General features: G+C 43.7%; 1 protein-coding gene across 1 annotated transcript; it reads right to left on the bottom strand.

Annotated features, from left to right (window-relative positions):
* Positions 1-1,552: 1,552 nt before the first annotated feature.
* On the bottom strand, positions 1,553-26,478 carry ING5 (inhibitor of growth family member 5). Its single transcript, XM_024214383.3, has 8 exons — positions 26,186-26,478; positions 15,156-15,227; positions 13,145-13,311; positions 10,679-10,790; positions 9,467-9,560; positions 8,070-8,205; positions 6,036-6,097; positions 1,553-4,746 (listed from the first exon to the last, which is right to left on the bottom strand). Exons 1-8 carry the CDS (start codon positions 26,220-26,222, stop codon positions 4,704-4,706), a joined length of 723 nt encoding a protein of 240 aa, XP_024070151.1. The 5' UTR covers positions 26,223-26,478; the 3' UTR covers positions 1,553-4,703.
* Between the last annotated feature and the right edge of the window lie 416 nt (positions 26,479-26,894).

The following is a 26,894-nucleotide window of genomic DNA, read 5'->3' on the forward strand; positions in this document are numbered from 1 at the left end:
TGTATAGTTATGAAAATTATACAGTGTGTTTGCATCGTTGTGTTCCCCAACATGAAGTCATCAATGTGCTGAAGTCTTCTTGACCCCCTATGAGAACTCTTTTCTTCAGCTATGGGAGAACCATTGTGCTTTCAGAGATTTGAACTGTAGTACATTCATCAACATTTTGATTTATTATGCATTTGTTCTGTTTAGCAATTAATAGTGTAAGCTCCATGGAATAGGGATAGAGTCTCTTTCTGGTTTCTATGACACTCTCAGGACTTAAATACTACTACTTTTTTGAATGTGCATTTTTCTTCTATTAGGCTTTAATATTACAAACACTATTTATAAAGGTCAGTTCCCTTTCTCATATCCCATTGCTGCTTCCCTTTCAACCCCCAAATAAATGCTAGGCTCCTTCCCAGCTCCCTGCCTCTGTGACCCAGTCACTCAGAATTTCCCCACAAATACACTGGTTTACACCGAATCAAGCCCAGCCAAAAAAACATACCAAAGATTCTGCCTGATTTCAGGCTTCAGAATTTGATCTGATCTCCTTCTCAAAAAGTAGCATCCAGCCAGTACCCCCCTCCAAACACAGTAATTACAAGCATAATGGATAGTATTGGGTCTACGATGGGCCTGATTCTCCTCTGCTTTGCACTTTTAGTTGTTGACACGTACAAAATGCCACTGTTTTGACTTGGTACCATATTATACTTACCTTGCACTTTGAAAACTGATTTGGGGTAGTTTATAACTAATGTGCCCACAAAGTACCGTGACCTGACAAAGGAGACAGAAAGAAGTAGGTAACTACTTGGGTAAAAGGCCTTACTCACTGAAGCTGCAGTCCCTATCCTTGAACAGGTGCCATAAAATAGCTGGCAAGAGACGTGAGCATGGAGAGAGCCAAATGTTGTTGCACAAGGCGTATATATTTTAAGTTTGAACATTGGCAGAATCACTTTGGGTTGCCACCTCTGAAGTACCAAAAAACCTCAGGACATTCGGGATGATCCTGAGCCCATAATACTGGACAGCTGGCAGTGTATATGGAGAACCCTTACAAGATTCCCCAGGACAGCCACCTCAAAAATAGGATCAATCTTGGGAAAATCTGGACCAGTGGCAACCCTACACTACTAGCCTCTAGGGGCAAGTGCTGCAGCCACAGAGACATTGCTTAACTGGGACTGGCAGCACATTGGCTACAACAGTTGGAGCCTATGAGTAGCAGTATAATCCTCACTCCATCACCACCATGCAGAGAATGGATAAGATTTAGAGAATTTGCCACCCAGGTTTTAAGTGTATGAAATGGGTCCCACTCCTGCCATAAAACCCTTTGTTAAATTCAAAGTTAACAGAGCTAATAATAGTCATTAGTCTTGGGACCAAGATGTGAGTTTGAGATATATGTACATCCATGCCATGATTTATGTATCTGTGTACATTCCCTTTGTGCACGGATTTGAAGCTCTAGCTGGTAACCCAGAAACAATGTGACTTCAGACTTTTATTCCCAAAAATACTTTATTTATAACAATATATCCATTATCTATAACATAATCCAAAAATACTGCTATATATTTTTACATTTTTTAATAAAAAGATTTATAATATTCTCTTCCATTTACAAAGGGAACATATCTAATTCCTTTGAGAATAAAACATATAACATTCAGGTTAAAGTTACATCATCTCCAATTTGGATGAATTGTGATAAAGCTGAACACCACAAAATATACAGGTGTCTGAAAAAGCTTTTCTTGATAATCTTTAGTGGAACGTTCCTTTTAAATCTCTCACAGTTCTGTCCATCCCTCTCCACAAAGGTAATGTATATTTAACACCGCACATTCAAAATACAGGACTTTAAAATTCTTTAATGACCAAGATCAAGGCTACTGATCTTCCTGTCTGAAGAGGAGCAAAAAACCCCAAACCCAGAAATGAATGGGCAAACAGATACTATTAAGTCTGTGATAACTAACTATTAGAACCTCTGTTTGTTAGGGTGTGTTCCATGTGGGACAGCTTTATTGCTCAAACTCTGTTCCAACTCAGATGATCTGATACATTTGAGAGGTTGCGCGCCAAAGTACATCTGTCATCTTACCTAGTGTTTGTGGTCCCCATAGATACCTTTCTTTCTTAGGACTGATATAGTGCTATCTCTAGGTCTTTAGCTTCCCTGGTTAAAATAGAAAGCATCCATTCTACCAGGCTACAACCACCCAGACAAAAATCACTAAATAATTTGCTGCCCTAAGCAACTATATCTAAGTTTATGGTAATCAGCTTTGCATTGATAGATCTGTAACTTCTTGGTTATGCAGCAACACCTCCAAAGAGATGTGTTGGCTTTTGAGAATCAGTTTAACCAAACAATTACAATTTATGGTAGTTATTTCACAAAGTATTTTTTAAAAATAAGTGTTGCCTACAATATTGTATCATTGGATGGATGGGGAAATGGAGCCTGAATCTTCATCAATATTACAATCTTCAAGACAGTGACACTCCTACTTGTAATCCAGTGTAACAGGATAATGAGGTATGGGTTTTTCACTGGCTACTTTACTACATGCTGATTTGCGAAAAGCTTTACTCTCCAGACAGAGGCAGAGCCACTTCTTACACTCTGCGATGAGACATAAAAAAGGGCTGACTACATTCCCAGATCCAGCTTTGTGCAATTGTGCTTTCTCCCCACTTCCCTCCAACAATCTGTTGCTAAGTTCTGTGCACATATTTTTGGTGTGTTTGTTTTAAAATGGCAAAAAAAACATAGTCCTGTGAACATGAAAACTTCATATATACCATATGGAGTGATGTGATAATAGGGATATGTACATCACATTTTAAACTACAGAACTCCGGAGACACTTTTTTCCACAGCTGATGTGACAATCAAATTACATTCACAGATAACTACACTGATACCAAGAGGGGTTTTCTATGACATTTTTGTTTAACTGCTATCTCCTATAAAGCCAAATGCAAATAGCGTGACTGCAAGAAAGGAGACTTAGCAGGAGTTGTGTTTTACATTCTTGCATCACAAAATGCACACAAAGGGCATCATTCAATGGTCCTCCTGTAACAAAGACTATCTTTTTTGTTTTTTCAACTAGAATTGTGCTATATAAGCCTGTCTTTTGAATTAATTGTTCTGTTTTGTTGTAATGCTGTGGGCCTGCTTCTGTTATACTGCAGCCCCTTTCTGACACTCCAATGGTCTATACAGTGGGCTACACCATTACAGCCACTTGTGGCCATAGGTAGTGGAATCCCAGAATATGGGAAGTACAAAAGCAACAAACCCATCTTTATCTCTCTTCTCAGTTCCTACACTAAGCGTAGCTCAGTACTGAGGGAGAGGTCAGGGAGGAGGGGAAGAGAATAAGGGACTTATATGGAATATTTTCTTTTCCTCCTCTTGGATTTCTGTCTTCCTTCCACTGTAGGGTATGAGACTCTAATGATAGCAAGATTCACATTTTATCTGTCAACCTGAAAGGCAACTCAAATCAAAAGCATGCAGATTTCTCACCAAACAAGCAAGATGTCCCTTTTAAAACATTCCTGCTGTGTGGACTTCTGTTTATTAGCAGTGGTTCATGATGGATGCTGATTAAAATCAGAAAAACTGCAATAGGGTTAAAGTCAATGACTTCATCTCAGGTTTGATGCACCATCACAAGAATCTATATCTTATTACAATATTATTCTCCTCCTAAAACTTGTTTTCCTGATTATTTACCAAAGTGCAACATAGAGATAAGTAATGTAAACAGGCCTTAATTTTATTTCATGAGTCAATCTGACCCCACTATCTTCATAACACCACACTAGGTTTTTGTCTTCACTGTAAAGAACTTAAAGCATTTCCAGAGAAATGCGATGTTGGCAGGAAGGTCTGCACTCGCTCTTGCTACCACGGTCATTATGACACAATCCAGGGCAGATCTCTTGCTACTTAAAAACAATTTTCCTCCAGAATGGACAAATGTTTATGAGAGAAGAAAGGAATTCAAAAGAGGGGTCTGGATGTGGGAGCCGGATCAAGTCCAAAGGCAGCAATGCAAAATTAAACAGAAATAATTCCCAATAAGAAGAGATGTGTAACTTCAGATACACAGAGCATGCTTCACCAAAATTACATATAATACTTCGCTTTGGGGAAATAAGATACTGGCCTGCGTGTTGCCTTCAGTGCTACAGGACTGTACACACACAAAAAATGGACTTCACTCCTAAATGTATGAATGTACTTCATGCAGGTTGCAGTTATATAGAGATCCTTCATATACATTATGCATAGCTTCATGCCTACACTATTTAGGTAGTGGCAATCCCCCATGCTGAAAATGTAGCTTTCTCATTCCCCTGAAATGCCTTAGGCGGTTTCACAGATTCCAATGCATTAGCAAAAATTCCAGCTGTGGGCTGCTCCAAGTATTTCATAGTAACAGCTGTCAGTGCTGTGTGAAAATAACTTAAATAAAATGCCTGTGGCAACTTTCTCAAAAATCCTACCCTCCCTCACCAAGTCGTCATCATCTTTTTAAATAAGAATTACAACTGGCTGTTGGACAATTAAATATCAAATCAAAACAAGAAGGAAGGTAGGTCAAAAACAAAGATAATATTGCAACATGTAAGAAAGAATATATTAAACTCCTTCTGGATTCAGTGTACATTTCCCTTCCTTACTTCTTTTTCTTCCTTTCCTGAACACAACGGGGACAGAACCTAGGGACAGAAAAGAATAGTATTAAGGTTCAACAGATAAATATTTTGCCTGGGAGCTCTTCACTATTTTGGAGGAGAAGAAAATCCACTATATGGACGTCAATTTCTTTTGTTGATGCTGTAATATTACAGAGCACAAATATGGGGGAAAGACGTTTCATTGAGATGGGTCCAGGAAATTAGAACAACTAGCAAAGGAGCTGTGGTGTTTGGAGGGTGAAAGTGGCAGAAGGGGGGTCCTCAGCCCCATTTTAAAACAAAGCTGGTTTTAGGTATCTGAACAGAAAAAAACTGAATTTTTTAAAGTGTGAAAGACACCTCCTTGCCGTAACTTGTATGTTCTTAAAAATAGATGAACCAGATAAATTACCCCTTCACTTTGAGATGAGACCACACATGGAAAAAAATAGCCTGAAGGAAAAAAATCTCATAAAAGTTACAAGCTCCCAAAGACAGGGGGAAAGTACAAACATACTCGCCCAATTTTAACAATAGCACTGCAGCTGCTCCTCAATTATATAGTAAATATGCCATGCAGGAATGTGATGTACATACAGCTGTGCAAATACATGGTTTTTTTTTTTGTAAACTGTTCTGATTAGGCTGATATCTTGTAAATGCTTGCAACCTGAAATATCCTGTTAAGGCCTTATTCTAATGGCTGGTCTACACTAACGCTGTAAGTTGAGCTAAGTTACACTAGTTCAATTACGTAAATCACGTGACCAAAGTCCACGTAACTTAGGTAGACTTACAGCGGCGTTTATACCACGCTATGTCCATGGCAGACACTCTCTCGGCGACACAGCTTCCACCTCCGGGGGAGGTTTAGTACATATGTCGACGGGAGAGTGCTCTCCCATCAACTTAGTGCGTCTTCACTAGACCTGCTAAATTGACACTGCTGCATCTATCGCAGTGGTGCTGATTTAGCCGGTAGCACAGACATGGCCTAAGCCTATTAAAATCTATGGGAGTTTTGCCACAGACTTCAATGGAAGCAGCCTTTAGAGATGAGAATAGACGTTTCCTAATGTATCGTGTACATCCACACAAATACAATTCTCTAACAACATATGTTACAAGCCTGCATCTAGTCCAGTGCAGGGAACTGGACTAGATGACCTCTCGAGGTCCGTTCCAGTTCTATGATGCTATGGTTTCTATATTAGTGAGAGCAAAATTCATGCACCAAGATTGGTTAAGATGTCAGAATTTAATTTTCTTCATGATTGGAGAGAGGCAGTCAAGAAGAGACTCAGCAAACAGAACCTGTGCCTCCTACTTACCATTTTCCTTTTGGTTTTGTGGTGAGGTCCACACAAGCGAAGTGAAACCACTCAATTGGACACTGCAGTTCAGGAAAAAAGAAAGAGAGACACTTATAAAACTAGGAAAGGATGGCCTACTAATGCAGGTTATCTTATCAGATGTATTTGTGCTGTGAAGTTATGCAGGGCACTGTAAGAACAGATATCCAGAGTGTACCTTCAAAAAATATAAGCCAGGGCTGAAAGGGACCTTAAGAAATTAAAATCCAATCCCGACATTGTGGCAGGACCAAATAAACCTAAACCATCCGTGACAGGTGTTTGTCTAACTTGTTTTTAAAAGCTTCCAATAATGGGGACTCCATGACCTCCCTTGGAAGCCTATTCCAGAGCTTAACAACTTTTACAGTTAGAAAGTTTTTCCTAATATCTAACCTAAATCTCCCTTGCTGCAGATTAAGCCTATTACTTTTTTCCTACCTTCAGTGGAGATGGAGAACAATTGATCTCTGTCCTCTTTCTAACAGCCCTTCACATATTTGAAGATTTATCAGATCCCCCCTCAGTCTTCTTTACTCAAAACTAAACATGCCCAGTTTTTTTAACCTTTCCTCATAGTCCAGGTTTTCTAAACCTCTTATTTTTGTTGCTCTCCTCTGGACTCTCTCCAGTTTGTCCTCTTCTTTCCAAAGGTGTGGGGCCCACAGCTGGACACAGTACTGCATCTGCGATCTCACCAATGCCAAGTAGAGTATGACAATTACCTCCCATGTCTTACATACAACACTACTGTTAATACAGCCCAGAATATTAGCCTTTTTCACAACTGCATCACACTGTTGACTCATATTCAATTTGCGATCCACTATAACCCCCTGATTTTTTTCAGCAGTACTACCACTTAGCCAGTTATTCCCCATTTTGTAGTTGTGCATTTTATTTTTCCTCCTGAAGTGAAGTATTTTGCACTTGTCTTTGGTTTGAATTCAACAAGATGCAATTCAATAATTCTCCAATTTGTGAAAGTCATTTTGAATTTTAAACCTGTCTTCCAAAATGATTACAAACCCACCCCCCTCCAAACTTGGTGTCATCTGCAAATATTATAAGCATACCCTCCACTCCATTACCCAAGTCATTAATGAAAATATTGAAGAGAACCAGACCAGGATGGACATCTGCTGGACCCCATTAGATTCACCCTCCCATTTGACAGCAAACCACCGATAACTACTCTTTGAATATGGTCTTTCAACCAGTTGTGCATCCACCTTATAGTAATTTCATCTAGACCACATATCCTTAGTTTGCTTATGAGAATGACGTGTGGAACTGTACAAAAGCCTTACTAAAATTAAGATATATCACATCTTCTGCTTCCCCCCATCCACTATGTCAGCAATCCTATCAAAGAAGGAAATTAAGTTGGTTTGGCATGATTTGTTCTTGACAACTCCATGCTGACTATTTCTTATAACCCTATTATACACCAGGTGATTACAAACTGATTGTTTAATAATTTGCTCCAGTATCTTTTCAGATACTGCAGTTAGGCTAACTGGTCTATAATTCTCTGGGTCCTCGTTCCTCTTTTTAAAAATAGGTACTATGTTTGCCCTTCTCCAGTCTTCTGGGACCTTTCCCATCCTCCAGGAGTTCTCAAACATAATTGATAACAGCTCTGAGATTGCTTCAGCTAGTTCCTTAAGTACCCTAGGATGAATTTCATCAGGCTTTGGTGACCTGAATACATCCAACTTATCTAAATAGTCTTTAACCTGTTCTGTCCCATTTTGCCCTGCATGCCTTCTCCTTGGTTGTCAATATTGTGTTGAGTATCTGGTCTTCATTAATCTTTTTAGTGAAGAATAAAGCAAAATAGGCATTAAGCACCTCAGCTTTCTAGATGTCATCAGTTATTAGTTCCCTTTCCCTGCTAAGTAGAGGACCTACACTTTCCTTTTTCTTTCCCTTGCTCCTAATGTATTTAAAGAACCTCTTCTTATTGCATTTTATGTCCTTTGCGAGGTATAACTCATCTTGGGCACTTACATCGGGATTGTCACAGCCAATCATTTCTCCGTAGGACACCTGGTGGCACAAGCAATAGGTGGGCTCATTGGGATCCACTGGCATGTCTAGGACATCCGAGGGGTGAACAGACAGGATGGTATCAGCAAACTCAGAACTGTGTTGGAAACAATACTACGGAATGTTAAGTGAGAGCAAATTACTTTTGCTCATTAAAAACTGTATGTTTCATATACATATAGATAACTAGTTTCAGTTGAAAATTTAGCTTTAAATACATCTTAAGCTTAAAATCAATTATGACGGTTTAGAAAATATATTAAAAATATAAATAGATTTGGATAATTTTGAGCATTGGTCAAAACAAAATTATATGAGGTTTAATGTAAAGAACTGGAAGAATAATTTGCAGCATACAATACATACAAATAAAGGGAGTACTATTTAGATAGCAATAATAAGCATAGCAAAATTGAGTTGATGAACAACTAGAAACAACAGGAATGTGACAAGAATCGATCCTTTTCAGTAGGAGCTTAAAAATCATATTCTATCCGAAAATTTTGAACTCTGGTTTCAAGTAACAGCCAAGATTGCTACAACTGAAAGAATGTAATATTCCTCTATTTTCCAGTTCATTTATTCATGCATTTGGCAGCACTTTGCATATAATCAGTTTCTTCCTTGCTGAAAAGACGATTATAGACATTAACAGGAGCAATACAAGCCTTATAATTTTTTTAAATAATATTTTTATGATACCATGCAATGCTATTTAAGGATGCCTTATAAGAAACTGGAATTATTTTTGTCATCACTTTCAAAATATTCAAATTGACAATGTCCTGTTAATTACAGCATATGAAAAGTAGATTTGAGATTCTTTCCTGCTTGCTTCAAGGGACTAGATTAGGTGACTCAAGATTATTTAGGATACCTACCCTATGATGTAAAATACCAGGAAATGATTCCAAGAATGCCCCAGGATTTCTGGGAGAGTGATGCAACATCACAATATACCTCAGAATGAGCAGGTCACCATTATCTGCAAGCCAACTCAGTGTAAACTAATACAAATGGCCACACACAAAAATGCTAAGCTACTTTTCTTTACGTTTGCAGAAAGCAACAGAGACTGCATTCCTGCCACCTCAGATACAGATACTGTTCCAGCCATATTAACTCCTTGCTCAGTGTATGAGAACTTAATAATGCAAAGATATCTTGACACTGGTGCCAGGGGAAAGCATGAAGAGAGGACATATTTAAAATGGAGTCTGAGTAGAAGAATGGTCTAGGAATAAAAACTGTTCAGCTGGAAGTGTCATCAAAAGGGCCAGGAAGGTTTGGCTTAGTATTTTACAAATTTACAAAGCTTTTCCATAAAGCCACAAAAGCTGTGACTGTTTGTCTCTTACCCTCCTTTTATTTTTTTCTTCTTTGGAGTATCTTCCTCAGATGTTCGCCTGCCTCGACCTCGGGAGCCTCTCTTGTCCTTTTGACTTCGTCCCTCTGAAAGCCAAAATTATTTCAAATTAAGGGCACCCCAGAAAAAGCATCGGATGCTTTTATTTGTGCTCCTATTATTTTAAACTTCTGTTTTGCAGGCTCTTTATGTACAAGGCTCTTTGGATATTAAACATATTTATGATTTACACATACTATATCACAAACAGTACCAACTTCTGTTCTGGTTTGCCACTTGTTCAGCCCCATAACACAAGTCAGTAGAGTTGCACAGGAGTCACCTGGAACTTGGCCTGGTACTGTATATTCAACAAACCGTTTAGTAAAAGAGTGCTTTAAAAATACACTCAACATCTTTCCAACCAAGGACTGTGCATTATTAACCAGGGTGCAACATATACATGCTATCACCAGCACCCACCAAACAGACCTCAAAACCATGTCCTCAGCAATTTAAAGGAAAGAACAGTTGTACAGCAGTCATTGTTTACAGTATTTAATTTGGCTTTTTGCCATTTAAAATTTCTAATCTATATTAAAGAAACAGGCATTTTCCTTTAACTCTTAAAATGTCCTATTGTCATCAGGTTACTTTTAAATTTTAAATTGGACTCTTAAGTTAGAAATAAAATCCTAACTTTATTTTAATTAATATTTTTTCTTAATGAGAAAATCATCCTCTCCCACCACAATGTCTTTTACTTCTCATGGCAAGGCACAGCTGAGGCAAAGTTTGCTCAACTCAGAGTAGATTCTTTAGTTTCAAAGTTTTAAGAGCTACAGACTGTGGATACGACTCTTGCCACCACACTCAGCTTCATTTGTATCAGTGCTTATAACCAGTGACTTAGAGAAAGGACTATTTCAGGATGTGCTGACTCAGTGAGGCAAGGGACCAGCTTCCAGCAAGAACGGTTAAGACGGCTCTAAACTAGATTCTTTCTTCCTCTGCCCACCAAATGGTGGCACCTTGTCAAAATTACCTAAACCTTTTAAAAGCATTAAATTAAATTAAATAAAAAAACCCACACACCAAAGCTTCAAAAAAAAGTAATGCATGCTCCATCACAGCCCTTCTGCCCTACACTGGATATGCATATTTACAGCAAGGTTTTCCAGCACTGAGCGAGATGGTGTGGTCACATTAAAAATAACTCACGCACTTTTCAGGCCTCGACCTCCAGGGCTTTCAAAGTCACTGCCTTCCAACTTATCCTTCAGATCTGCTTCAAATCGTGCCAAGTCTGCATCCAGCCGTCGGATGTGTTTATCCACCTGCATGGGAGAGAAACTACACGGCTGAAAAAAACTTCAACCAACCCACCAAAAAAATCCCAGCTATTCTAGAAGGGCACACTGAGACAACTCACCCTTACTAAGCATGCCCTTCCTGATGAGGTTCAACAAGGACAAGTGCAGAAACCTGCACTTAGGATGGAAGAATCCCATGCACTACTACAGACTAGGGACTGAATGGCTAGGCAGCAGCTCTGCAGAAAAGGACCTAGGGGTTTACAGTGGACGAGAAGCTGGATATGAGTCGACAGTGTTCCTTTGTTGCCAAGAAGGCTAACGGCATTTTGGGCTGCATAACTAGGGGCATTGCCAGCAGATCGAGGGACGTGATTATTCCCCTCTATTCGACTTTCATGAGGCCTCATCTGGAGTACTGTGTCCAGTTTTGGGCCCCACACTACAAGAAGGATGTGGAAAAATTGGAAAGAGTCCAGTGGAGGGCAACAAAAATGATTAGGGGGCTGGAGCACATGACTTATGAAGAGAGGATGAGGGAACTGGGATTGTTTAGTCTGCAGAAGAGAAGAATGAGGGGGGATTTGATAGCTGCTTTCAACTACCTGAAAGGGGGTTCCAAAGAGGATGGATCTAGACTGTTCTCAGTGGTAGCAGATGACAGAACAAGGAGAAATGGTCTCAAGTTATAGTGGGGGCGGTTTAGGTTGGATATTAGGAAAAACTTTTTCACTAGGAGGGTGGTGAAGCACTGGAGTGGGTTACCTAGGGAGGTGGTGGAATCTCCTTCCTTAGAGGTTTTTAAGGTCAGGCTTGACAAAGCCCTGGCTGGGATGATTTATTTGGGGATTGGTCCTGCTTTGAGCAGGGGGTTGGACTAGATGACCTCCTGAGGTCCCTTCCAACCCTGAGATTCTATGATTCCTTGGATCGATATGCGGTTACACTTTACAATAAAGGGTATGTTATAAGTTATTTATAATAGGTTAATAAAGTATTAATAGATGTTATAAACATGTTGCAGACATGAGTAGTATGTGTTATAGATGGTTCAAAGCACGTTATAGATGGTTATCACAGATGGATGTAAGCCCCAGTTAAAAGCAAACAATTAAACATTTAATAATCATGTACTAACTCTTTATGAACTATTTATAAATGAAGCATCAATACAGAGTGCGACAACAGTCTTTAAATAAAAATAATCACCTAATAAAATATTACTACTAGAGGAGGATTGAATGGCATGATGGATTGGAATCAAACTTGCCAAGATGATAGCATTTGAAAGTTAGTACTGACACCTGTTCTGCGGTCTATGTGAAATTGGGCTGGTCTCACTCCAGTCCCTATGGGCAGGTGTCTTCATCACAAGAGACAGTGGTAGCAATTTCTGAAAAGAGGTCAGAGTCAAATGGGCTGGTGAACAACTTGCTTGCCTTTAGGGATGATCATTCTAATGTCAGGGCTAAGGCATAATATTGGAGTGACAAGAGAAAACTCTGCCTGTGCTGTGGATAAAGAGAGGACTCCAATGCTATCAATCTGGAATCTTTCAACAGCACTTATTTAAAACCCCCAAGAATACTACATCACTAATACTGGGGGACTGCACAGCTCAGGGGTTTTGTAATGGGACAGAGTCTTTCGATTCTGGTTTATTAATTCAAAACTGAATGAAGTCAGCAAGGATCAGAAGTTGTTACTATTAATCAGCCTGAAATGAGTTCTGGCTTGATTCCAAAACTAGTGAACATACTTCAAGAACCACCATCTCAACTGACATCGTGTTTGGCAGTCTAAGCCAGTCCTTGGGACAAAGATTAAGAATTAACTACTTTCCTATCTCACCCGCCAGGTCAAGGTTGAGGCAGATGGCTGGGATAGTGCAGGAAAGCTTACATTCATGCTCCCTGTGCATATCTGTCCTATGGACTCATCTAGATACTAAAGTAATGACAGACTCTTTCCCATAATCCTTCATATTCCCTGGACTTTACCAACAGCATCTTTGATGTCAACTCAACAAATGCAATGGGAAACAGCAAAGAATGGGAGCAATTTCAAGTTGCTGGTGCTATATTACACTGTAGATGGGCAGTACAAATCACAGCAGCGACTAACAAACCATATAGCTGTGGGCTACTCACAATGGAAGTTCGTTTGACACACAACCTAACAGAACAAAAGGAAAACTGGAGTTTTCTTGGTAAGACAATGATAAAACAGAAAAGAATGTGTCTGCTCTGTCAGTAACAGAGTCAACCCAAATATAGATACTTCAGCAAAAAACTCAAAAGCTCCTTCTTAGTTTATGATTACACTTGCAAGAATCTCACTGACCACACAATCACAGCACATGTGCACTTAATTCTCACCATCTCATAGGTCTGCATGGCTAGCTGCACTTTGTCATCACTGTACTCTTTACATTTACAATAAGCGTTCTGAATCTTCTGGAGGTATTCCACACGCTGCTCTGGCAACAAGTGCTTCACTGTTGAAATGTACTCTGCTGCAAGGCTGTCAATTTCTGCTTTCTTATCTGAAAAGAAAACAGACAGTACAATTACATGAGAATTAATTTAATAAATGAAATACTTTCTAGCTAGCGATTGTACTTACCTTATGATCCCAATTACCATAGTGCCTGAACCCCTTCAAAAACTAATATATATATCCTTTTTAGGAAATCACAAAAAGGATTCACCCTACCCAGATCTGATACTGCACTCAGCAGTTTTCACCAGTGCAATTCCACTGACCTCAGTGGAGCTACTCTTGATTTACACTGTGTGAGATCAGAACTGAACTCACTGACTCCAGTTCATGGGTTTCAACATTTCTTCAGCTTCATTCGGAGTATGAGAATTTTCTAACTTCTGTGCTGCCATCTCCCTTTCCTTCCAGTGCCATTTCAACAGAAAGGAAACCCATTTGGCAATAACAGCCATACACTGTTTGAAAGCTCAGATCCAAAAATTAAACACGAATGTCTCACAAGATATGCAATATTCTACTACTTTGCCATCAGGTTACACATACTTTCCCTCCTCTGTTATGATGACATCCATGCAGTGTTCACGTCAGTTTTATAGGGTATATTTATATATGGACAGACACTAGAAGAAGCTACCGTATATACTTGTTCATAAGCTGAATTTTTTTAGTAAAAAAGGGAAGCACCAAAGAAGGAGATCGGCTTATGAACCGGTATAGAGAGGGAGAGGTGGGACACAGCCACTCCCCCCAACAGAGGCAGCACAGCCAGAAGGGAAGAGGCAGGGCCAGAGTCTCTCCGCTTCTGGCCATGCTGCTCTCCCCCTGGCCTCCGAAGCAGCTGCAGCTCTGGGGCTGGCAGGTTGCAGCTGTGCCGCTCGCCGCCCCCCCTCCGGCCCCCCAGAGCAGGCTGCGGCCGCGCCGCCTGGCCCACCAGAGCACGCTGCGGCCATGTCACCTGGCCCAGCCCGCTGGAACATGCTGCGGCTGCGCTGCCTGGTCTTGCCTGCCAGAGCAGGCTGTGGCCGTGCTGCCCACCCTGCCAGAGCAGCTCCAGCCAGGCCAGAGACATCCTCCCCTGGCCCTCCCCAGATAAGGTGGGAAGGGATGGGATGGGGAGAGTGTGGGGGTCCCGGGCTAGGGGTGGGGTCATGTGGGGGGTAGTCACAGGGGTTACTTCCCTGACCTCCAGCTTCTCCCCCGCAAAAAATTTCCCCACCAGTTGCTGTCCCGGCCCGTCAGGGTAAACAGCTGGTGTGCTGGGACACTGTTTACTTAGGTTTACCTCCATACCTGCAGACACGAGGTAAGCAAACCATCTCGGCCCACCAGCGGCTTATCCTGATGGCCCAGGAGCCAAAGTTTGCTGACCCCTGAATTATAGGGTCGGCTTATGAACGGGTCATAAAAATTTTTCCATTTTTACTTATCCATCTTGGGAGGGTCGGCTTACAAACGAACCGGCTTATGATCGAGTATATACTTATATGTGACCTCCAAAAGTATAAATGCTGCCACCTGAATCTATCACAAAATAAAATGTTGTAGAATAAAGATTAAGAAAAACTCTCCACCTATATGTAGTGAGGCATTGCTACTGGAACAATTTGATAATAAACGGATATAACTGGTCAAAAAAATCAATCTATAATAAAAGTCCATTGGTTTGATTTATTGACTAGAACTTGGAAAGAAGGAGAGTATAAGTTCTCACATTTACTATGTGAGTACATTAGCATTTGTACCTTTACAGCATAGGTAAATCTTGTCTCCAAAGCCAAAGCTTTGCTCTTCCATACCTCATAGTCATGCCAAGCCCCAGTGGGACTGTTATGATCCTTCAGATGAAGGATCTCTATTCTGACTGCTTACTGGAATATCTTAGCATACCTTCTGTTCTCTGATCCAGTTCACGCATCAGCTGGAAGTTCCTTCGCAAATCACAGGGCAGGTTTTCAATACCTGAAACAAAAAGGCACAGAGATTGCAGTCCATCCTCCCCTCCATTAAAGTATGAATTGTTATCTCTGATACAGAACATTGATCTGATGCCCATCATGTATAACAAAAAGGAGCTACACTCACCACCTAGTGATATACAGTTATGAAGATAACTAGCCACAATTATGACAATAACCATATATGTTCACTGAGATACAGAAGTTTCTATGGAGCTTGCTGTGCTCTCAAGAATCTAAGATTTTGGTTAAAATAAACATAAATAAAATGAAGATTCTAACCCTTCCTATTGCAAAGAAAGCCTTGACAATGTGAAGGCCCTGATCCTGCAATGATTAACACATGCATAACTTTACACACTATGAAGAGTCCCACTGAAATCAACAGAGCTACTTATAGTGCACAAAATTAAGCATGTGAGTAAATCTCTGCAGGATTGGGGACAGTGGTTATAATCAGTAACATGTCTATTTCATTTCAGTCTTTTTGGCATAAGATTACGTAGACACAAGGAAAGTGGGCACTCCCCCATGCATCAAGAATAGTAATGCCATGATTCAGGGTGCCTCAATTTTTGGCTACCCAACTTGTGAAAATTTAGGCCCAATTTTAAGAGACACTGAGCATCCAAAGCTCCCATTGACTTAACTGGAGAAAATGGGGAGTGTTCAGCACTTCTGAAAGTCAAGTTCGAGGTGGGTACCTAAAGATAGAGGTAACCAAAATCATAGGCCACTTTTGAAAATGTTCAAATGGATTACATTTATACTACTAGAAAATCCTAAAATTCACCTGGATAAGTGGAACTGCAATCTGAAATTGCCAACTGGATTGGGAAACATAACTCTTGCTCAATCTTGACACCCCAAGACTTTGATGCAGCCAAGAATTTGACTATACTTTTGTCTGTCCAGGGAAGGGTGGCGAGAAGATGAGCTCCATTTGTGACGTTACACTCCATATTCTTCATTGAAATATTGTTATGATATGAATATGGCATAACTAAGTTATGTTTCATGCAAGATGGGTCAAGTGAGGTATCATTGGAAGGTTATGATTTACTGAATGTGTTTATCCAAATAGTATGCATGTATCATTTCTGCATCTAAAGTTAGGAATATTGTCTATGTAACAATTACAACTGTGTGGGTATGTGCTTGGGAAACATCCACCAGACAGTAAGCAATCAGCCTTAATGGGCCATTAGGGAAAGACAATGAGTCTTCGAAGATGTGGATCTCCCATCTTCGGGGCAGTTCCTTCCTGTGGACATTGCAAATAAATCTGGTTTCATGGTTGCTTTGACACTACAAGGTCAGGTGATAATGTCACCTGGTACAAAGTACCACCTTGGACACTGCTGGTACTTTTCCACTGAAGACAAAGGCTTCCTGCCTTATGTAAATTCTATTTAAGGCTGGGGAGTAAGGCAAACAGGACTCTTCTCCAATGCCTTCCTGCCCAAGAAGAAAGACTGCTGAAAGTACCTGAAGAGACAAAGGAACTGAGCTGAGGGAAAGGCAAGGGCTGAGTCCAGACTAAGGCTGGTTTACAGAGAAGTGAAGGCATCTATATAATTTTTTTTTTTAAATGGAACAAACTGAAGTAAGGTGAATCTGATAATAATGAATGTAAATGTAAATCAGAAGCTAAAAATTATAGAAGGTTTATAAAGGAAACAAAAAGGGACAGAAGGAGAAATCTACAGTCAGCAGAGTTGAGGAAAAGGAGGAGTTTTTCAAGTGTATTGGGTACAAAAGAAATCCTAACAATGGTACAGATCCATTACTAGATGGAAATGTTAAAATTATCAATAATAATGCAGAAAAGGCAGAAGTGTTCAATAAACTAGCATCTCAGTAGGATGATAAACAGCTACTAAAGTTAGACATTTTAAAATCAGCATCTCTGGATAACTTGTACCCAGGAATTTTAAAGAGCTGGCTAAGGAGCTCGCTGGACCATTATTTTTAATTTTCAATACATCTTGGAACACTGGGGAAGTTGCAGAATGCTGAAAGAAAGCTAATTTTGGGCAAAATATTTTAAAAGGATAACCAGGATAATATAGGCCTGTCAGTCTGACATTGGACCTAAGCAAAATAATGGAGCGGCTGATATAGCACTTGATTAATAAATAATTAAAAGAGGATAATATAATTAATGCTAGTCGACATGGGTTAATGAAAAACAGATCCTGTCAAACTAATTTGATATCTTTTTTAATGAGATTACAAGTTTGGTTGCTAAAAGAAACAATGCTGATGTAACATACTTCTGGAAGGCATCTAATTTGGTATCGTACAACATTTTGATTAAAAAACTAGAATGATATAAATTAACATGGCACACATTAAATGGATTAAATAATGCCTAACTGCTACATCTCAAAATGTCATTATAAATGGGGAATCATCAAGCGGGTGTGTTTCTAGTATGGTCCCCCAGGGATCTGTTCATCATATTTAACATTTTTATCAATGACCTGGAAGAAAACATAAAATTATCACTAATAAAAGTTGCAGATAACTCTGACACATGGCCAGGAAGGAGCAGCTTGCAGGCTAATTGACCCAGATTCAACCTTTAGAGACATATTGGTAGATAATTTGTGTGTTTACATACATATTGTTAGAGGTTGACAATGTAATCTAACAGTTCCTGACTATGCTGTATGTATTCTGTTAATTCTGAGATCAAAAGATCTTAACATTTAAATGAACTGTAAATATAGTGATATCACTGTATTGATTTCTCTTTGAATTATATAGCATATCACCTGCAAATGGTGGAAGATAGGCAATTGCCTTATATTAATCCGTGTAGCTCATTACTAGTGATGCTTGGGAAATAGATCTACTTCAAAGTTGCGATGATTGCCTGTTGTTCACCTGAGGATACCCTGATGTCAAGAGGAGGCCTGTATAAAGGGCTCTTGGGTCCTGATCCTTTTTATCTCAAATCTGCTTATGCTTTATCAGGGGAAGCATTGAGCTACAAGATGAGGTTTCCAATTTAACTTGGATCACTCTGGTATGGAACATTGGACTGAACCTATGGACTTATTCTAAGAACTCTTTGCAACTCCAAAGCTCGCTATGAAACTGATAGAACTGTAATCGTGTCTGTAGGTATAATGATCTTTTAACCAATACTCTCTTTTCTTTTATTAATAAATTTTAATTTAGTTAGTAAGAATTGGCTGTAAGTGTGTATTTGTGTAAGATCTGAAATATTAACCTGGGAGGTAATGTGTCCAATCGTTTGTGATTGATAGAACCTTCATATTTGACTTGGCTGTCTGGGAGGGAGCCCAACTGCTGGGTTGCTTTTCAGGGAACTGTGTTTTGGCTTCTGTGTAACCAGTAAGCTACTGCGGAAACTGTTTTGTTGCTATCTTGGTGAATCTAAGTATTAAAATAACCACCAGCTTTGGGGATTGTCTGCCCCATTCTTTGCAGTTTGCCCTACTTGAGTAACCTCAGTGTGACCTCCCCCTTGGACCCTGGTCACAGACCCACAATAATGGGAATCTTGAGTAGGAGCAGGGAGGTTATTTTACCTCTGTAGCTGACACTGGTGCAACCGCTGTTAGAGGTATCCAGTTCAGATGCCCACAGTTCAAGAAAGAAGATAAATTGGAGAGGATTCAGAAAAGAGTCACAAGAATGATTAAAGGATTAGACAATGTGCCTTCTAGTGAGTGAGCTCCTTGAGTTTACATTACATTATCAGTTTACATTAACAAAGAGAAGGTTAAGTGGTGTCTTGATTACAGTTTATAAGAACCTATTCGGGGAACAAATATTTAACAATTGGCTCCTCAAGCAAGCAGACAAAGATATAACAGGATCCAGCGTCTAGAAGTTGAATCTAGACAAATTCAGCCTGATAATAAGGCATACGTTTTTAACAGTGAGAGTAATTAACTTCTGGAATAACTTACCAAGGGTTATGGTAGATTCTCCATCACTGACAATTTGTAAATCAGGATTGGATGTTTCTCTAAAAGATCTGCTCTAGGAATTATTTTGGGGAAGTTCTATGGCCTGTGTCATACAGTGGGTCAGAATACATGATCACAGGGGTTCCTTCTGGCCCTGCAATCTATGAGAAACAGCTACACCAGGAGAGGAACACTTTTATAAAGAGGAGTGGAGAGAGAGTCTGTAAAGAACTGGGGATGTAGAGACAGCCCCTTATTGGATTGAAATCCATTTACTCAACAGATGGGTCTACCACATTTTTATTAGGCAAAACACTCAGCAAGTTGTGATCAATTGCAAGTGGGAAGCTCATCGGGAGGATTTCATCACAGTCCCCTTCAGCACTGGATAATATGGCTTCCACCACTCTTTGTTACACAAACTTATTTATAACTTTCTGTTATCTTAGAATCACATGGTTAGAAGGGACCACAAGGGTCATCTAGTCTAATCCCTACTCCTGGGGGAATTCTGCTCATCTGCGGACACGCAGAATTAATCTGTCTCACATAATTTTCAGAGTAGCAGCCGTGTTAGTCTGTATCCGCAAAAAGAACAGGAGTACTTGTGGCACCTTATAAAGCTTATGCTCTAATAAATTTGTTAGTCACATAATTTTGTATTTTCCCGCATACAAAACATTTGCCTAAGTGCTGCAGTCCTGCCTTTTGCCCACCAGAAACCGCTGTGGCACCAGAACAGCCAGCTGCATTCATACCCGCTGTTCTAGCGCCACAGTGGCCTCTGGTGAGCAAAACACGGAACTGCAACACTTCTTAGGCAAAATGTATTTAATGTGGGAAAATACAAAATTCTATGCCCAGTGTGGCAGAATTCCCCCAGGAGTAGAGTTCATCACAGCACCCTGCCCACGGAGCCACATTAGGACAGAGTGGGGCACACAGGGCTGATGGGGGGAGGGGGGGAGGGGTGTCACAGACTGATGTTCAGAATGGCTAGTGGGGGGACAGACTGGAGCATGAGCTCAGCACCTAGTGGAGTGACAGCATTGAGCCTGGGGACAGGGGAGGGTGGCTGCAGAGATCCATGGGGATGGGGGGGTGCATGGACAGGGGCAGACGTGCCTGACTGAATGGGAGAGGCGTGGGGTCAGCCAGGGACTGCATGGGGGAGGCTTCCCAACACCCTAACAATACCACCCCAACCCCAAAGAAAAACCTCCCACTCACACCCAGCCCCCTCCAGGTTCACTCCCAGGCTCCTTCCCTTTCCTTCAGCTCCTCTGTTACCCCTGCTTCCCTCAAGCCTTTGCACTGCTTCTGACAGGTGCAGGAAATACAGGTCTGTTTTGTAATTTAAATGAATTACACAAAATTGTGTATTAATATGCCTAGTAAGGGATCTGTCAAAAAAAATTACCAGAATTTGTTTTTGTCTGTATTGTTACAGACATATTTGCTGACAAATATTTTGAAATAAATTACTAAAATAATTGTAACTGGCATGATTATATTGTGTTATTTTGACAAATAGAATACGCAGAATTTTCAAATATTCCCCCCCGGAGTAACCCCTCTGCCAAGATGAAGGATTTGTTGTGTTTAAACCATCCAAGACAGATGGCTATCCAGTCTCCTTTTGAAAACCTCCAGTAAAGGGGCTTCCCAGACTTCCTGAGGCAGTCTGATTCATTGTCCTACTGTTTTTACAGTTAGGAAGTTTTTCCTGAGATTTAATCTAAATCTGCTACGCTGTAGTTTGAACCCACTGCCTCTTGTCCTGCCCTCTGTGGCAAAAGAGAAGAACTTTTCTGCATCTTTTTTATGACAGCCTTGCAAGTATCTGAAGACTGCTATTATGCAGCCCCCATATAAGCTGTGGGAACTAGGACTGCTACTGTAGGGGGAGTGTAGCCCTGTGACATTAAGAACCCAAGAGCAAAGGGGCACCCAGATAGCTGGTAATGAACTGCAGCTGGCTTAACCAGTTCTACTGTAACAATTGTTCAATGTCATGAACTATATCTGGTAAGTGTCATGCAAGGTGCCAATGAAAAGCTCATGACTCACTGATTAATATCATTGTGTAAGATAGGTGCAAGCAAGTGATGCAAAATTATGGACATAAACTGAAATTACAATTCTTAAATTGTGTTTGCCAGCCAAGCAGGAGATACTCCACCCTAGACAAAGGACTGTAGTTTTTCCACCTGGTAGGGAGTCACTGCCTAAGTACTTTGTATTTACATTATCACATAAACAGACCCATCAGGTTAACAAGGGGTAGAGGCAAACCTCACACTATCACAGTGGGGAAGGAGATAGACAAGTACATGTTTCATGCTCATCCAATTACATTGGAGGGGGAAGGAACTAAATAATTTCAGCAGACAACCCAAGCAAGAAATTTCCCTCACCAGGAGACTGCATTTTCTATGGCTTAAAGGAAGCAGAGAAATTTAAATGCCAGTTCTGCACTCCTTTTTTAAAAAGTTGTAATTAAACTTGCAAAGGAACAAAACTTCTGCTTTGGAGCTACACAGGTACAATATCTTTGTATTTGGACTCATTTCTGTAACATGAATAAGTCTCCTCATGTCATGCTGCCACTTCCAGCTCAGCCAGACCCATGGACTGAAAGTTACATATGACAGAAAGGAAGATTCAGAAGATAAGACTTGGGCAAACTCCCTTGAATCCTTCCCTTTTGTTTTATTTCCTCTTAAACTTTCAATAGGTGTGTTTGAAAAAACACATGGCAAAATACTCACATGCACCCAGGGCCGTCCTTACCCATATGCAAAGTACGCAGCTGCGCAGGGCACCAGGAAATTTGGGACACCACATTTCCTGGTGCCCTGCACAGCTGCATGCTACTCCAGCCTCTGCTCCGGCTCTTCCCCAGGGCCCCCGTCCTGCTCCGCCCCCGCCCCTTCCCCGCCGCCGGTGAGTGCTGGGGGGTGGTTCCCCCCTGCCTCCCAAGCCAGCCCCATCCCCCCAGGGAGGCCTGGGGCCTGTCCCCCACTGCGGAGGCCTGGGGCCAGCCCCCCCGCTCCTCCCCACAGAGGCCTGTCCCCCACCTCCCCATGGTGGGGTTGTGTAGAGCCCCAGAATTGCTATGGACGGCCCTGCATGCACCCAATCACAGGAGACTGCATGTTGCCTTCCTCACAGCTTGAATGAACTTTATATAGGGGTTACCCTCAGAAGAATCTATTTCAAAGGTTCACTAAACTATAAAAGAGGAACAACCCACAAGTTATCTATCTTTCACCAAAGACGACGACAGGCAGCTTACGTCAACCTAACTCTAAGCATCAACACTAAAATGTAGCTCCCAACAATGTAACTTGCCCAACTTAATAACTCCACCTCTGCAAGAAGTATAGCGCTTAAGTCAATGTAGTTATATCGATGCAGTATCAGCGTAGACACTGCGTTGCTTACATTGACTGTTGCTGCCTTTCAGAAATCATCCCACAATGCCCCACACTGGCAGTTAAATCAGCGCAAGCGCTCCTGGTGAGGACGCGCACCGCTCACACAAGGAACACAGTGTGGATGTCAAGTATCAGAGGGTAGCCGTGTTAGTCTGTATCTACAAAAACAACAAGGAGTCTGGTGGCACCTTAAAGACTAACAGATTTATTTGGGCATAAGCTTTCGTGGGTAAAAACCTCACTTCTTCGGATGCATAGAGTGAAAGTGTGGATGTGTAAAACTGATTCAATTCCTGTTGTGGCTATACATCAACATAACTTCGGTCAACTTAATTTTGTAGTGTGGACTTGCCCAAAGATACCAGCCCTTTGACTTTTGGGGATAGATTCTGATGGGTTTGGTCAGCCATCTTGATGGAAATGTGGTGAGGATTTTACCTTGAACCAAGCTAGTTAGATTTTAGTTACTAGAAAGTGTTTTATCTTTATTTCTTGTGTAACTATTTCTGACTTTAGTTCTTATACTTGCATTCTTATACTTGTTTTATTATTTTTAATCTAAATCAACCCATTGCTGTTGAACTGAACTGTTTGGTAACTACTTAAAGTAACAAACTATTGGATACTGACTCTTCAAAAGAGCAACAAACCTGACCATTCCTTCGATTATTCCAGGTCAGGATTGACATTTCAGAACACATATTTCTGGAGAAATTTGGGGCTAGAGAGAGTGTGGCATCACCTTACCAGGTGTTAACCAATACTGGTGGAAGTATGGTATTGTAGGCAGACTCCTGGATTCAAAGCATTGGACCAGGACTGCGCAACACGCAGACACAGGGAGCATGCTTGTTGCTGACTGTGGGTATCCCAGCCAGAAAGCTACAGTGGCAAACCTTTAAGGCACTTAAGGTTTTAGAATAAGAGGTGACAACTCTTCATTGGTCTGGACTGCATACTATAACGTAACAAGCCCCGGCATAGGCTGGGGAAGCTGCGGCAGCCCCCATGGGGAGGGGGAGCTGGGGAACAAGGGCAGCCCCCATGAGCAGGACCCTACCAAAATCAGTCCATTTTCATCAATTTCATGGTCATAGGCTTTTAAAAATCGTAAATGTCATGATTTCAGCTATTTAAATCTGAATTTCACAGTGTTGTAATTGTAAGGATCCTGATCCAAAAAGGAGTTGTGTGTGTGTGTGTGGGGGGGGGGGGGGCATAAGATTATTGTAGGGGGGTTGCAGTACTGCTACCCTTACTTCTGCACTGCTGCTGGCGGCGGCGCTGCCTTCAGAGCTGGGCAGTTTGAGAGCGGTGGCCACTGGTTGGGAGCCCAGCTGTGAAGGCAGCGCCGCCGCCAGCAGCAGCAAAGAAATAAGGATGGCATGGCATGGTATTGCCACCCTTACTTCTGTGCTGCTGCTGGCAGGGTGCTGCCTTCAGAGCTGGTCACCCAGCCAACAGCTACCGCTCTCTGGTTGCCCAGCTCTGAAGGCAGCGCAGAAGTAAGAGTGGCAATACTGTGACCCCCCCTTGCAACTCCCTTTTGGGTCAGGGCCTGCAATTTGAGAACCGCTGGTCTACCCCATTAAATCTGTATAGTGTAGGGTAAAAGGACACAAAAGATCAGATTTCGTGGTCTGTGATGCACTTCTCATGGCCATTAAATTGGTAGGCCCCACCCATAAGGAAGGGAAGGGGAGCTGAGGCAGGCAGGAGATGGGTGTCAGCAGGGGCAGCTCTATGTATTTTGCCACCCCAAGCACGGCAGTCAGGCAGCCTTCGGCGGCATGCCTGCGGGAGGTCCACTGGTAATGCGGATTCGGCGGCATGCCTGCAGGAGGTCCATTGGTCCTGCGCCTTCGGCATACCCACCGCTGAATTGCTGCCGAAACTGCGGGACCAGCTAGGGTGACCAGATGTCCCGATTTTATCGGGACTGTCCCGATATTTGCTTGTTTGTCCCGCATCCCGACCAATGTTAGGTCGGGACACTGGACAAACAAGCAAAGGCTCCGGAGCCCAGAAGGGCTCGTGCCCCCCCGCCCCGCTCCGACTCCGTCCCCTCCTTCCCCCATTGGCTCCCTCCCCAAATCCCCGCCTCTTCCCCAAGCACGCCATTCCTTCTCCCTCCACAAGCTCTGGAGAGAGGCCCCGGAGACGCAGGGGGAGCGCGGGGCCGGGGTGAGTGAGAGTCCGGCTTGGCCCCGAGCGCAGGCAGGACTCAGTCGGGCGGTACCTGGAGGGAGAGTAGGGGGGCAGCCCACAGGGCCAGGCGGCGGCTGTTCTCCCCACCTGGGCAGCGGGACTCGAGAGCAGCCGCTGCTGCAGCTCCTACTGCCGCGGCCAGAGGAAGCGGCCATGGCGCTCGGCGGCTGCGGCTCTGGTGCCCGGGCCTGTTGTGGGGACCCAGCAGCGCGCACGCCCAGCCCCTGGCCAGTCGCGTCTGGGCTGGCAGCCCAGCTGGTGCAATCCCGCGGGCGGCCCCGGGGCGGAGGCATCGGCAGCCCAGCCCCGTTCGTTCCCCTGCGGGACCCGAGCGGGACAGGGGGGCTGGGGCCTGCTGCCCCCACTCCAGGGCCGCCCGCGGGATTGCACCAGCTGGGCAGCCAGCCCAGATGCGACTGGGCGTGCGCAGCGTGCGCGCTGCTGGGTCCCCGCAACAGGCAGGCCCGGGCGCCGCCGAGCGCCATGGCCGCTTCCTCCGGCCGCGGCAGTAGGAGCTGCAGCAGCGGCTGCTCTCAAGTCCTGCTGCCCAGGTGGGAAGAACAGCCGCCGCCTGGCCCCGCGGGCCGCCCCCCTACCCTCCCTCCCGGTACCGCCTGACTAAGTCCTGCCTGCACTCGGGGCCAGGCCGGACTCTCACTCACCCCGGTCCCGGGCTCCCCCTGCGTCTCCGGGGCCTCCCTCCAGCGCTTGCGGAAGGAGGAGGAAGGGGGGGGTTGTTTTTTTGCTCTGCCTTCGTTTTTTTTTTCCCTCCGCCCTCCCCCTCGCGTCCCAATATTTAACCTGGGTGATCTGGTCACCCTAGGACCAGCGGACCTCCTGCAGACAAGCTGCCGAAGGCAGCCTGACTGGAGCCCTCACAGCAACAGGCAGGCCGCCCCCACGGCTTGCCACCCCAGGCATGCGCTTGGTGCGCTGGTGCCTGGAGCCGCCCCTGGGGAGGGGAGAAAGAGCAGAGGCAGGCAATGGGGTGGGGGGCAGCCCGGAGAACAACAGCTGTCCCAGGAACAAGGGAGGGGCACTAAAGAAAAGAGGTTGAACTGCTTCCGCCCTCGGCAGGTAATGACACAAGCACGCGCCTCTCGCGCAAGAGACGCGGTTGATGACGCACAAGAGACCACACCCCCGCGGTAAGTGACGCAGTTATAATTCCCGCAGTCAGGTGCAGTAACAACAGCGTTCGCGCCAAGCTCCTCCCCCTCCCGAACTGGGCGGTGTCACCGCCCCCGCTCCCCCCGCCGTGGGGACTCTCCCCCCCGCAAGCGCCCCCTCCCTGGCGCCTGTCCCCGTTCCCCCTCACGCCACAGGTGGTGTGGCGCCCCGCTCCCCGCGCCGGGCCCGCCACTCACTGTCCAGATAGTGCTCCAGGTACATGGCTGTCGCCATCTTGTGCCCCGCTCCCTGCCGCGCTGTTCCCTCGTCGCTCGGGCCCGCATGACAAGGGCCGCAGCCCCGGCCTCATTCCATATTCAGGAGCTGCCGCCGCTGATTGGGCGCCCGGGACCCCGCCAGCTGTATATCAATAAGGAGGCGGGGCAACGGCACAGGCGCCAAAGGGGGAAGGGGCAGGTGTCACCCAAGGATTGGGAGGTGGTCCCTGCATGCGCGCGCCACCCGCCTTCCTCCATGCAGACACACCTTCCCTTCAGCCTGTTCTCCGACCCAGCCTGGAGCAGTGACAGCCTGTAGCCCGCCCCGCCGTGGCAGTGACAGCCTCCCCTCTCCCTAGCCCCGGGCAATAACAACGTGTAACTAGCCCCCAGCCCGGAGCAGTGACCGCCTGTAACCCCACCACCACGTCCGCAGCAGTGACAACTTCTCCTCTCCCCACCCCGGGGGCAGTGACAACCTCTCTCTCTCACACACATACACCCAACCTGCGGCAGTGACCGCCTGTAACCCCCTCTCCCCCCGGACCAGTGACAGCCTCTCGTCCCCACCCACCCCGTGGCAGTGACAGCCTCCTCTCTTCCCAGCCCGGGACAACGACAACCTGTAACTCGCCCCCTGCCTGGGGCAGTGACCGCCTGTAATCAACCCCCCCCCCCCCCCCCCGAC

This window comes from Terrapene carolina, unplaced genomic scaffold (genome assembly GCF_002925995.2).
Source record: "Terrapene carolina triunguis isolate 2854851 unplaced genomic scaffold, T_m_triunguis-2.0 Scaffold837, whole genome shotgun sequence".
NCBI lineage: Eukaryota > Metazoa > Chordata > Testudines > Emydidae > Terrapene > Terrapene triunguis.

Bases quoted from the DNA above. Each gene is read 5' to 3' on its own strand.
- ING5 (XM_024214383.3), bottom strand. From the start codon at position 26,222: ATGGCGACAGCCATGTACCTGGAGCACTATCTGGACA. The intron at 13,312-15,155 runs GTATGCTAAGAT...TTTTCTTTTCAG, and splicing joins ACTGGATCAGAGAACAGAAG to ATAAGAAAGCAGAAATTGAC. The intron at 4,747-6,035 runs GTAAGTAGGAGG...TTCTGTCCCTAG, and splicing joins ACAAAACCAAAAGGAAAATG to GTTCTGTCCCCGTTGTGTTC.